This window comes from Mucor velutinosus (genome assembly GCF_035048745.1).
Source record: "Mucor velutinosus strain NIH1002 chromosome Unknown tig00001553, whole genome shotgun sequence".
Lineage (NCBI taxonomy): Eukaryota > Fungi > Mucoromycota > Mucoromycetes > Mucorales > Mucoraceae > Mucor > Mucor velutinosus.
The window spans coordinates 831,773-843,760 of NW_027041930.1; the positions used below are offsets into that span (position 1 = coordinate 831,773).

The following is an 11,988-nucleotide window of genomic DNA, read 5'->3' on the forward strand; positions in this document are numbered from 1 at the left end:
CTTTATGATTCGTTTGGTTTCTTTGATGTAAGCTTCTTCTTCTGTTTCGAGATCATCTAGTTCTGCTATTTTATTTGTATCGCCCATGGTATACATTTACGCAACCTGAATGGCAGAATAGAGAAACAAGATAAAAAGAATAAAGAAAAGAAAAGAAAAAACGAAAACAAACTACTATTACTGTGGACATACAAACATAACAATCCTTCGGGAGGAAGGAGTACCACCATGTAATATTTGCTATTGGTGATATTAGATGGCACAATTTCGCGTGTGGTCTTTGTACGTTGAATCACTCCTTAATACAAACAAAAGTATCCCAGGAGTGCCTGACTGGGGCAGTTGTGTCAAAATTAAGAGCACAGATTACCAACTTTAGTGTTGTGTCACTTGGGTTATGCTTGATCTCTCCTTATTTTCTTAGGTAATGGTCTCAATCATCTTGGGTATCATCATGCCTTCCTTGTCTCGCTTAAATGCAATGGCATTGCTGTGTTATATTCCATTGCCTGTTCACCCGAAGAAAGCAGTGTCATTCTCACCACTCATCCTAGAACATTGGTTCAGGAACCATGCGACATCCTCAAGGATGCTACTTTACTTTTCTGCATAATATCAAGCATCATAACTATCAGGCAATTTGACAGATCTACTACGTTTACTACGCATGAAAAACAAGGATAGCAAGGCACTCTTCCCTCCTCGTTTGTGATAAGACTAGTAATTGTACTCTATTAAGAGCGATGTTGGAGATTACTCCCATACCCTCGGCGTACTTCATACCATCATCAACAACTGATTCATTTGAGAAATTGCATTAAAATGACGGATTATTTATATCTATCCCAAAACTTACGGTCAAAGAACCATAATATATGCAATGCTGAACAAAAATAATCATTTTGCATTTTGCATTTTGCATAGCATTTCGCAAATGGATGCGCATTTTGCAATGTTTAAATTGGCCAAACTTGAAATTGCGCAAGAAATTCAAAAAATAAATAATCTGCTTAAGCAATGGAACCTTTCAACTCGCAATCGCCATCCAATTTAGCTTTCAATATCATTGATTGTCTTCGCAATGCGCATGGCAGTGCATTTGCCAGCCAAAATTGGTTAAATCTTCGGCTTGTTTGTTTTTCACTCGAAATGGAAGTTTTCATTTAACTTTCGACTTTCTTGCCTTATTTTGCCAGATTCGACTATGAACTTGTGGTGCTAATTCCATACTTCCTTAAGCTTTCTAAGAGTACTTTTCATGGCGCATCCAACGGTGCTAAATAAAAGAGATGCTTTGAATAACATTCTTGAGCAAATCATGAAAATATAAAATGAGGGTTTTGGCAAAAATGTTGAAATTTTGCATACAAAGGCAACACAAGCAAACAGCCAGAGGCTGCATTGAATGGAGAGGAAGATTATAAATCAATATATACCATAACAAAAATCTTCAATTTTGAGGTCAAAAACGCGATCGTTTGATTTTTGATGAAAACCATGAGGTACCCCTCATGCTTTTTGGTTGATTTTTGGCCATGTTTTTTTTGGCCCAAAAAGTTGAGCAAAGGTGTCAGGAAGTTACTACTACTCAAGTACAATTGTTTGGCGTCATTCCAGTGGCTCAGAAAGGTCTACATGTCAAGAAATGGAGGCTTGAAAGTTGTCAAATAGGGCTGTGTATTGCTTTATAGAGTGCATTTACACGGCATAAATTACATCTTTGGTAGATGAAATCTTCTGGAAGGGCAGTTCTGCAGCCTGTGCAACTTCTAATTCCAATAGGAGGCATATTGATTTTGGTAAGACTAATTCATGCAAGCTTTGATGCGATATGTTGCTGGTAAGCCTATTAACAATGGAAATGAAAATCTGAATTTGCTGCTTGAACACTATGGTTTTGCACCTTCGCTTGGCTACGGTAAAACCCATTAAGACTAATATTACCAAATGCTGAATTAGATGCAATCTCGCTACGCTCGACGACGGTGCTGCCCTGCAGACTCTCGTTGTAGACATTTCAAATCAGTAATAATAAAAATTTGCTATATAATTAGATTTCAAACAATCAATTATTAATTTAGGGAATGAGAAATTGAATTTGCTACTGAATACTATGGTTTTGAACCTTTGCTTCGCTACGGTAAAACCATCATTAAACCAATGCTATCAATTATTGGATTCAATACCTGTCAGAGAAAGAGGTGGCAGTATACAAGTATTGACATGGATTTGAACAAGAAACGTCGCTTCCTGGTTAAGTTAACCTGACAAAATCCTACTATAGAACATTGCATTCCGCAGCATCTGTTCAGCGTGCTTGCCGTGAGTACTTTTTTTTCTGTTGGTCAGGGCCGTGGCGCCTCATTACGCTGATGATAGCTATCAATCGTCGCGGAGCCGATTAGATTTGTACATTGCATTACGTAATTTACTCTTTTAAGCAATTGTTTCCAACCATGGCTCGATAATGTTAGGCAGAACGGCTTGAAGTGCAAATCATTTTGAAGCGAGTGCTCCGAGACTCCAATAGAGACATTCATAAGCTAAAGATCTATATCTATAGAGACATATCCAAGATGTAAATTGATGGCATGTCGATGGCCAGAAGAGGTGGTTTCACTGCATTGTGACGTTTTGAACGTAAGCGAGAGCGCAAAGAGGGCTGTGTGTATGTGTGTTGCCATCAAATGAAAAAAACATTGTACATGAAAAAAGTTTCACAAATATACTGCAACGGTACAATACCCTTTTTCCGAATTTCTTTTCCTTATCATTCTCTTTTCCTTTACAATTTTTTACTATGGAACCAATGTCTAATATACCTTGCTCGGCTTTAACTGATGCTTTGACTGCCTTGGCGCAGAACACATCACCTGGAGGAAGAAAATACAGTGCTGTAAAGACAATTCCAAGAGCTCAGCATACGTCTTACCTGACGGATACCGCAGATGCTGTGAGAGAGGTAGCTAAAAAGATGGGTAGGTGCAATACGAAGAGACAGAGCATGCTCCTGATAAATTGATGGCGTTTTTTTTTTTATCTAGGTAGAACTCGTGTAAAATGGGAGAGTCCAAAATCAGTGATGATAATCACAAAACCAGGAGATTGCTCTCTCATTGGCATGACTCGAGACATGGCGTTGTATTTGGTAGAGACGCCTCGTTATGGTTCAGAAAGTGGCATTACATGGTATGTGGACTATCTCATGTTTATTTCTAGCAACTAACCGAAACATTGACAGCTATGTCGATGAAAAACTAAAGAATTCCAAGCGCTTCAAGTATGACAAGATTGTTAGAAACCATCCTATTGCATGCGAAAAGCTTAAATTCTGGACACCTGAATTGTGTGCCTTGCAACCCAAGTCCTTTGACTTTATCATCACTGTAGGTCAATGTTCATTGTAGGATGTAGAACTTTTTCTAACCCAAATATGCTTTAATCTAGCTTGGTGGAGATGGCACAGTGTTGTTCTCTTCGTGGTTGTTTCAAAACTACATTCCTCCAGTCATTCCCTTTCATTTGGGTTCGCTTGGCTTCCTGACTCCTTTTGATTTTGACAGATACAAGCAGCATTTACACAATGCAATGGAGAGAGGTGTTCGGATTAACCTCAGAGGACGTCTGACATGCACAGTGTATCGCCGTGTGCCTCATCCTGATTGCAAATCTCCCGAGGAAGCAAAAGCCGTGCAGTTGAGAAATGTTGTGAGAAATCCTGTAACTGGCAAATTCACTGTGGGCGGATGGTGTCAAGAACTGAAGAAGCAGCGTCAACAACAAGCTGCTAATCTTAAAGGCAAAATGAAGAAATTCGGTGAAGTGGATGGTGATGATGTCGAGGAGGAAGAAAAGGAGGAATGGGGGCAAGCTGAAGACGATCAGCAGCAGCAACAACAACAACAGCAACAACAGCAACCTGTTGGCGAAGAACGTCAAGTGCCTTGCTTCACAACGATACCTGTAGAAAAGTACCATGTTATCAACGACTTGGTTGTTGATAGGGGGCCTAGTCCTTATGTCAGTTTATTGGAGCTGTTTGGCGATGATAAGCATTTGACGACTGTACAAGCTGATGGTTTAGCTATCTCTACGCCTACCGGAAGTACTGCATATTCGGTAAAATCTTTGGTGATATTTTTGCCCTGGATACTCATTTATTAATTCTTCGATAGCTCTCTGCTGGTGGTTCGCTTACTCATCCTGATATCCACGCTATACTTATTACACCCATTTGTCCTCATACTCTATCATTCCGTCCTACATTGGTGCCTGACTCTATGGAGCTGCGTATCTGTGTTCCCTTCAACTCTAGAAACACTGCTTGGGCTAGTTTCGATGGCCGTGGAAGAGTAGAGCTCAAGCGTAAGTTATTTTTACTGTACTTCAAGTTGATTTGATACTAATCATGTTTAACAGAGGGTGATCACATCAAAGTAACAGCCTCAAGATATCCCTTCCCGACTGTTTGTAAAGAAGATCAGGCAACAGATTGGTTCAACTCTCTTCAAAACTGTCTTCACTGGAATAAGCGCGAACGCCAAAAGTCATTTGCAGTAGTCGAATCTCACCCTGTGCGTAATGGCAACCACAACAAGAACCTTTCTTCCAGCAGCCGCTCAAATAGTAGCCAACAGCTCTCTCAATCACCTAGAGCTACTGGGTTCAACCCTCTGTCTCGCTCAGGCACACAATCACCTCCTGCACCGCCTCACCCATCCTCTCTGCAATTCACTGCTCAACAACATCAGCAGCAATCACCTCCCCATCATAATGGCGGCAACCGTAAATCGTCATCCTCATCGTCTGTTACTTCATCTTCATCTGCGGATATGCAAGATGAGGTCTTTGGTATGTTTTACGACGACGATTCTGGCAGTGATCGTTATCGCTTAGGTGGCAGTGGTAACGCTGGTAGCCGCCGTCGTAGTAGCTGCATTGAAGCAGAGTCTTCGAGTGCATCAAGTGAGAATTATGAATCAACTGATGAATTTGAAAGCGAAGATGATGAAGATGAATACGCACCTGATGGATTCACTGGCTGGACTGATGAAGAAATCATCAAGTCGAGATATCTTGCAAACATCACAAAGGAATTGGAAAGAGTCTCAGTAAAATACACCAAGAGTGATGCTGCTAATGGCCAACAATAGCTTAGATAGATTATTGATAATAAACATAGCTCAAGTTTAAGTCTTTGAAGCATCCTCAAAAGTTATTACTCTCATTCCTAAACCGTCTTTGTATCTAATGAGTTAAGCTGAGATTTATTCAATGTCTGTAATAATAGGTAGATGTAAACTGTTTACGATGGAAAGGATTAGTTTGTACAATTGCGGAGAGAAAAGAAATGTATTGCGAAACAAGGAAGTGTCGATTATATATTTAAGCTGACTGTTCGGCGGCAGCGTCAGTGACAGCAGGGGCAGCAGCAGCAGTAGAAGTTGAGGCGGGAGTCTCGCCATCGGGAAGCACAGTGCCATTACCAACAAAGTTGAAGAGACCAGAGTAGGCATATTGATCGGTAACAACACCATTGGGACCAATACGGATAAAGTATTGACCAGAAGCATAGTCGGGAAGAGGGTGGAGCTATAAAACGATGACATTTAGTACACAAGTGGTACAAGAGATGTATCCTGTAAACTCACGTTAGCCTTGGTATAATTGCAAGGAACCAAGTTACCGTTAGCAGTGAAGTTGGTAACGAAACTAAAAGAATTGGTCAGTTCTCCCAGTCTTTATGAATTGCTGTATATAACTTACGTGGCATCACTGGCATTGCCGGTCAACAGGTGAATTTCACAGAGAGATTGGAGAAGGTCGGTAGAAGCAGACCATGCAACGACACCAGTTCCACCAGCTGTCCAAGTGGTTTCTCCCCAAGGTTCAGAAATCTAGCATTGGGAGCTGTCAATGTCAATTCTATTTAGAAAACAGGGGCACTTACAGTGAAATTGGCAGAGACGGATGCAACAGCAGTGGCTAAAGCAGCAACAGCGACAGTTGAGAATTTCATGATGAATGTGTATTTGTGGAAAAGAAGAGAAATAAAGAAGAAGATTCAAATGTTGAATGGATTTGATATTTATACAGAGAAAGATTCTATTTTAAAACCATGATGATGCTGATTTTTTAGCCATTTTTAAACGGATACCATAATCTAGAAATCTCTCTTTTCCATTTCCTCGTGTTTGAGAATGATATAAAGTAAGCAGCACATAATTAGAGGTAATTGAAAACAGTAGATTGCAGCAGCAGCAGCAGCAGCAGTTGTTGTTGTTGTTGTTGCTGCTGTTGCTGTTATTAATGTTATTGCTATTTTTGCCCTTATCTATTCCAATGGTTGTGGATGTGATGTAAATTACATCTTGCTTTGAAACCTGAAAAAAGGAATGTGTGTCATAAAAATTCGCCCAACAACAAAAAGTATCTCCAGTAAAGCATGCATTAAGAGGATAGCAGAGCAATAACACGGCTAATTAAACTCGATATCAACATTTTGCCTATCAGCGACTTGGATTAATTGCACAATAAATCACTTCAATTATCCAAAATCCATCACCTATTTGTTGGTCATTAATTCAACTGAATGTCTGTGCACTAACGCATATTACGATAGTAACACATTGTGCAACTATATTTGGCACATGTTGGACAGCTTACAGAAAAAGCCTTATTATGGCATTATTAAATAACATGCTGCACTCTTCATGACGGGATAGACCGATACTTGGAGCTTGCAATCAAGCAAATAGAGCGCTTTATATGCTTCTTTTTAATAACACAAAATGGCCTTGGTCTCCTATTGAAGTTGATATATTTGTAGTTTGCATTTGAAAAAGTGTTCTATCTGTAATCCTTCGGTTCTCGGTGTTTCCCGTGGGTACACATTTACATCAGGATTACCTGCCTACTTTTTTTTTTATTTATAAACACATATCAAGAATCTATTGAAATCCATAAAAACTAAAAATACAAAATTAAAGTATTTTGATCTTTTTGATTCTTTCAAATTGTCACAATGATTTTGCATCAAACCGTTGGGGATTATGAATGATATGATGCTAACAACTTGATTTTTATGTGAAACCACATGAGTCGATTATTTTATTATTAGAGTGAAATAGCTTCTCATTCAATGAGAATTGTATACATGAGTTATAATGTTACTCAAAATTTCATTGAAAGGGTAAATGTTGACCACTTCAGCGAGAGAAAAGCTACGTCAATGTCGTTTGATTGGAGTAAAATCCATTGATCGGTTCTTTTGCCTTCCTTATTTACATTTGTGTAATTAGGCAACAAATGTATCATTGAAACTCCAATTTCTACCCTTTGTACAGAAAAAGAACCACTACTACTTGCACAACAACCCCCGGTTATCAATTCGAATACAGAGTACACGTGTACAGCCAACAAATTTTATCTGATTTAGCAATATCTTGGCCTCATGTTTTTATGTTTGATGAAAAATAGACTGAATTGTGGAGTATGGAGCCAGTGGATGATAAATTTATACATCATCATTACTCATGATAGAAAATCCAATTTAAAACAATTGAATATATCAAATGCAATCAATAAAGGTAAAATGTGGTAGTTAGGCTAAGCTATATTACTCTTTCAATTCGCAATTCTCATCTTGCGGGCCTCCAAAGCATTGATTACCTTTGGTGATAAGAAGACATTGATGATCAGCCGCCGCCAAAACTAATTGAAACTTCGAGTCTCCCGATTTGGCATGCCTTGAATCTTGCGAGCATAATGTCTGACATCTGCCAACCATCATCATCTCTAATATATTTACCAGAAAACTGTAAAAAAAACGTTGGAATGACCAATCAGAGATCAGAGATATATAAAATTTAAAGCACAGAGTACCGTACAAGGTTCGAAAAAACCACCGGCGAAGCTGGCACTGGGGAGGGAGACTTGGCATCTAATTCAACATTTGGTAACGTTGACCTATAAGGGGGTTTTACCTCAGCGAAGCGAAGGTGCAAAACCATAGTATTCAGGCAGCAAATTCAGGTTTTCATTTCCATTATTAATAGGCTTATCAACAACATATCGCATCAAAACTTGCATGAATTAGTCTTACCAAAATCAATATGCCTCCTGTTGGAATTAGAAGTTGCACAGGCTGCAGAACTGCCCTTCCAGAAGATTTCAGCTACCAAGGATACGCTTCATGCCGTGTAAATAAAAGCTATAAAGCAAAACATAACCAAATTTGACAGCTTTCAAGCCTTCATATCTTGACATGTAGATCTTCCTGAGCCGCCGGAATAACGCCAAACAATTGTACTCGAGTAGTAGTAACTTTCTGACACCTTTGCTCAACTTTTTGGGTCAAAAAGAAACATGGCCAAAAATCAACCAAAAAGCATGAGAGGTACCTCATGGTTTTCATCAAAAATCAAACGATCGCATTTTTCACCTTGAAAATGAAGACTTTTACTATGGTATGTCTTGAATCAAAATGTTCCTATCGATTTAAAGCAACCTCTGATATCATTTTTGTGGGACTTTGATATGTAAAATTTCGACATTTTTGCCAGAAACCTCTTTTCATATTTTCATAAGTCATTCGATAAGTTTATTCAAAACATCTATATTACTTAGTACCATTGGAAGCGCCTTGAAAAGTACTTCAAGAATATATTAGGAAGCGAGGGGCGATCATTACAGTTTATATAGTCGAATATAATAGAATAAATTAAAGAAGTCGAAAAAAGACAGAATCTGTCCAATCTTGAACAAAAAAAAAAAAACTGAGTTTGAATCAATTTGGCTGCTGGCTGACCTAAATGCCTTTCTGTTGATGACAATGATGATAACAATGATGGTTGCGATGCTGATTAAATGGGGATCACGAAATTGAAATTACAATTGCTTAGCGCAAATATTTTTTTTTGGGGGGGAGCTTTGCCTCATGAAGATGTCTTTTGCAATTATAATATCTCCAAAAAGTCGCTGTAGATCTTACACAAGTCCTGTATTTACTTATGACCAGCTTTATGTCGCCATCTTATTAAGAGCATCAGAAACAAATGGTATAACAATTCTACTATCAAAATATGGAGGTTGTGGTTTATAAATGTCGCATAAAACCTGAATTCTCTTTTACATAGTCTCAATAATAGGCTTTGTTTTAATATCAGTGTATAAGCAAAAAGATGCTGAGGGAGATATCTCCTCTTCTCCTCCTGGCTTTTATATAACCTTTTACTAATGATTGATTGTTTAAAATCTACTTGATATATCAAAATTTTATTATATCTGATATAAAATGTCTTCGGTGAGAGCCCGCAGGACGATATCGTCATCCAGCTTAGCGAGATTGATCGGCTAGTCTATTATATACTGAATATCAAACGAACGCACAGCTTAGCTTACAGAGCTCTGGCGCAATTAAGTACTTGCTTCACAGGAAGATACTCGGTGTCAGTTGTGGGGCAGTTGGAAAGTAAGTGTACGCTTTTCCAATATTTCAATGTAACGTTAGCGGATGTATTTGTACTTACTGAATGGCACAATGCTATATTTACTTTTTATACAATTTTTTATTGATCAAGCTTGTGTGTCTTGTCTTCAGGACATGATAGGTAACATTTGAATAATGTAAAAATAACAGTTGTCTAATGTGCGGTGGTATATCTCTTCATCTGTCAAACAGCTATTGACAACATTATTTAAGGCACCCCAAATTTGTTCTAGATCTGATATATTGATGCCTGACTTGTAAAATCGCTTGAAGTATTCCTTCATGAAAGCTGCAGCCATTCTCAGTATGTATTTCTCTTCTCTCCTCTCTTTCTCGTTCCTTTACACTCTTTGTTTGCGTAGCATCAACACCATCTAAAGCCATTTCTTAGTTCTCGTCATATTTTTGTGTCTTGAAAGCTCTTATTTATAACCAAATCTATAAAGCACTACTCTTGTTACAGTATGTATTGATCTAGTTAATCGCCGTACCATTACAAATGCTCACATTTTTCTTGTCTAGTTATTTTTTTATGTCAAATGTCTAATGTGCGAACAAAAGTAGAGCAAAGAGATCCGTTTACTGGCACTCAAACCAGTCGTCCTCCCGAAAGAATGTCGTTGCTAAAGGGAAAAAAAGAGAATATGAAGCTGTAGCATCCACAAGTGCCACGTCCACATCAAGTTACCAGCCTGTTGTCAAAAGGCCCAAGTAATTCGGTGTCTCGCCGCAGCGTTTGATGGATAGTTTTTTTCAATCAATGAGGGAAATCACCGAAAACAAAGCAAGGCCCATCATTGACAAGCCTAGTAAATTGGATGCACTCAAGAAGACATTACTCTCGGTGAAGAGGCTCCCCCTAGGTGTCATTACTACTGCTGAGAAGATCTGTCAATGTGCCAAAGATGAGTTGAAAAATCATCTTGAACACCACGGTACTAAGCAAAACTTTCAGTACTTTGAAGAGTACGTCAAGGATCACTTCGATGCTATTGTGGTATCTTTACAGCCTCAGGCCTCTACGTCTACATTCACTGGTGAAAGTGCATCCATCCCAGCTACACCGGCCCAAGCAACAACTGTCCAACATGAGAACTCGTGCCTTTTTGACAAGGAAAGCCATTGAATATAGAAACAAAGATATCCCTCTTGTTTCAAGTTACGAGCCTCCTCCTTCTGACCAACGTCTCGATTCAATGGTGTTTTCGGGTACTGATAACGGGCTGACTGTAATGACGGAAATTATTGGCGTGAATCTGATCAAACACAAATATCACTTGTTACTGCATAATAGATTCTCTCCTCTCACCTACCTCGATGCTGATGAAGGCAATTTGCCTGATAGTACTGGTACTGCTGCTGGTAACGATGGCAATGGCGTTGATCAAGTTATTACGAAAGACGCTATTGACAAGCATGAAATTCGTGATGGCAGTGTTAAATGCGATGGAGATCTCAATGGTGATGATAGCGACACCGGCGCTACTGCTAATGATTGTGGTCAGACAACAACATTAGAGCCTCTGCCAGAGTCATACAAGATGCGTGCTGAAGATATCGACTTTGGTCCTGGCCAATTCATGAGGCGAAATATCATTTTGAAAGACAAGAAAACAGCAGAAGAAGGAAAGAGGGTTCAAGAGATCGAGAAACATTTGCCGAGATCCAGTGTGTTCAGAGCCAAAGAGGTAGAGGATGTCATATCAAATCTTGATGCACACAGAAGCAATGGCCAAGCATTGCGAGCGTTCTATCACTCAAAAAAGCAGAATACTCTCTCTAACAAGACTGAGCACATTGACAGGCATTTCCGTTCTTGCTTTGCTTCGCGTGAAAGATCCTTTTGTGCTGGTGTTCGTCCCCAAACGTCACTTACAATGTTCATTGGAGATCGTGGTCTTTGTGTCGGCTCTCGCTTGAAGGGTCATTTGAAGTATGGTGGAAAATGGAAGCCTCGCTTACATTCATCTGTCGCCACTGTGCATACTACCAACGAACACAAGACATCCCAGACGTGCATGTACTGCTTTGGTCCCACCTCTCATCCCACACAATCCATCAAATCAAAGGATGGTAAGACCAAGACGAGGTCCATTCATGGTGCATTCCTGTGCTTAAATCCTGCCTGTGTATCCGTTCTTAATCACATAGCCATTCAAGGTAGAGACAAGACATCTGCTTTGGCCATCGCTGTCTCTGGGCTTTCCACTCTCTTATTCAGGCAGCCATTTCCTGTATTCAATCCAAAGCCCAGTCAATCCAACACTGGCATTATTCCCAAGACCACCTCTTTCTGCAACAGAAACGAGAAACAGGACGGCAGCGGTGCTGCATTAGCGGACGCATGAGTCTTCAAGATAGTAATGTGCTCAATCTGGCTTATTCAAGGGACTGCTTTACTAATTTGTCATTTATTACACTCGCAAGATTCAAGTTTTCGCCCGATTTGTTAATTTTCAAGCATTTTGGACATAGTTCGACCTATTCTGGCAAACTTT

At 39.4% G+C, this 11,988-nt stretch overlaps 3 protein-coding genes across 3 annotated transcripts; 2 read left to right on the forward strand and 1 right to left on the reverse strand.

Moving 5' to 3' along the window:
• Nucleotides 1-2,800: 2,800 nt before the first annotated feature.
• On the forward strand, nt 2,801-5,153 carry ATC70_007620 (uncharacterized protein; the record flags this gene model as incomplete). The annotated part of the gene is made up of 6 exons (XM_064826879.1): nt 2,801-2,978; nt 3,045-3,189; nt 3,242-3,386; nt 3,448-4,119; nt 4,176-4,365; nt 4,420-5,153. The coding sequence occupies 6 exons, from the start codon at nt 2,801-2,803 to the stop codon at nt 5,151-5,153; spliced, it is 2,064 nt and encodes a 687-aa protein (XP_064675936.1).
• Nucleotides 5,154-5,385: 232 nt separating this feature from the next.
• On the reverse strand, nt 5,386-6,019 carry ATC70_007621 (uncharacterized protein; the record flags this gene model as incomplete). The annotated part of the gene is made up of 4 exons (XM_064826880.1): nt 5,386-5,592; nt 5,652-5,712; nt 5,767-5,897; nt 5,951-6,019. 4 exons carry the CDS (start codon nt 6,017-6,019, stop codon nt 5,386-5,388), a joined length of 468 nt encoding a protein of 155 aa, XP_064675937.1.
• Nucleotides 6,020-10,250: 4,231 nt separating this feature from the next.
• On the forward strand, nt 10,251-11,838 carry ATC70_007622 (uncharacterized protein; the record flags this gene model as incomplete). Its single annotated transcript, XM_064826881.1, has 2 exons — nt 10,251-10,456; nt 10,506-11,838. The coding sequence occupies 2 exons, from the start codon at nt 10,251-10,253 to the stop codon at nt 11,836-11,838; spliced, it is 1,539 nt and encodes a 512-aa protein (XP_064675938.1).
• Nucleotides 11,839-11,988: the final 150 nt, after the last annotated feature.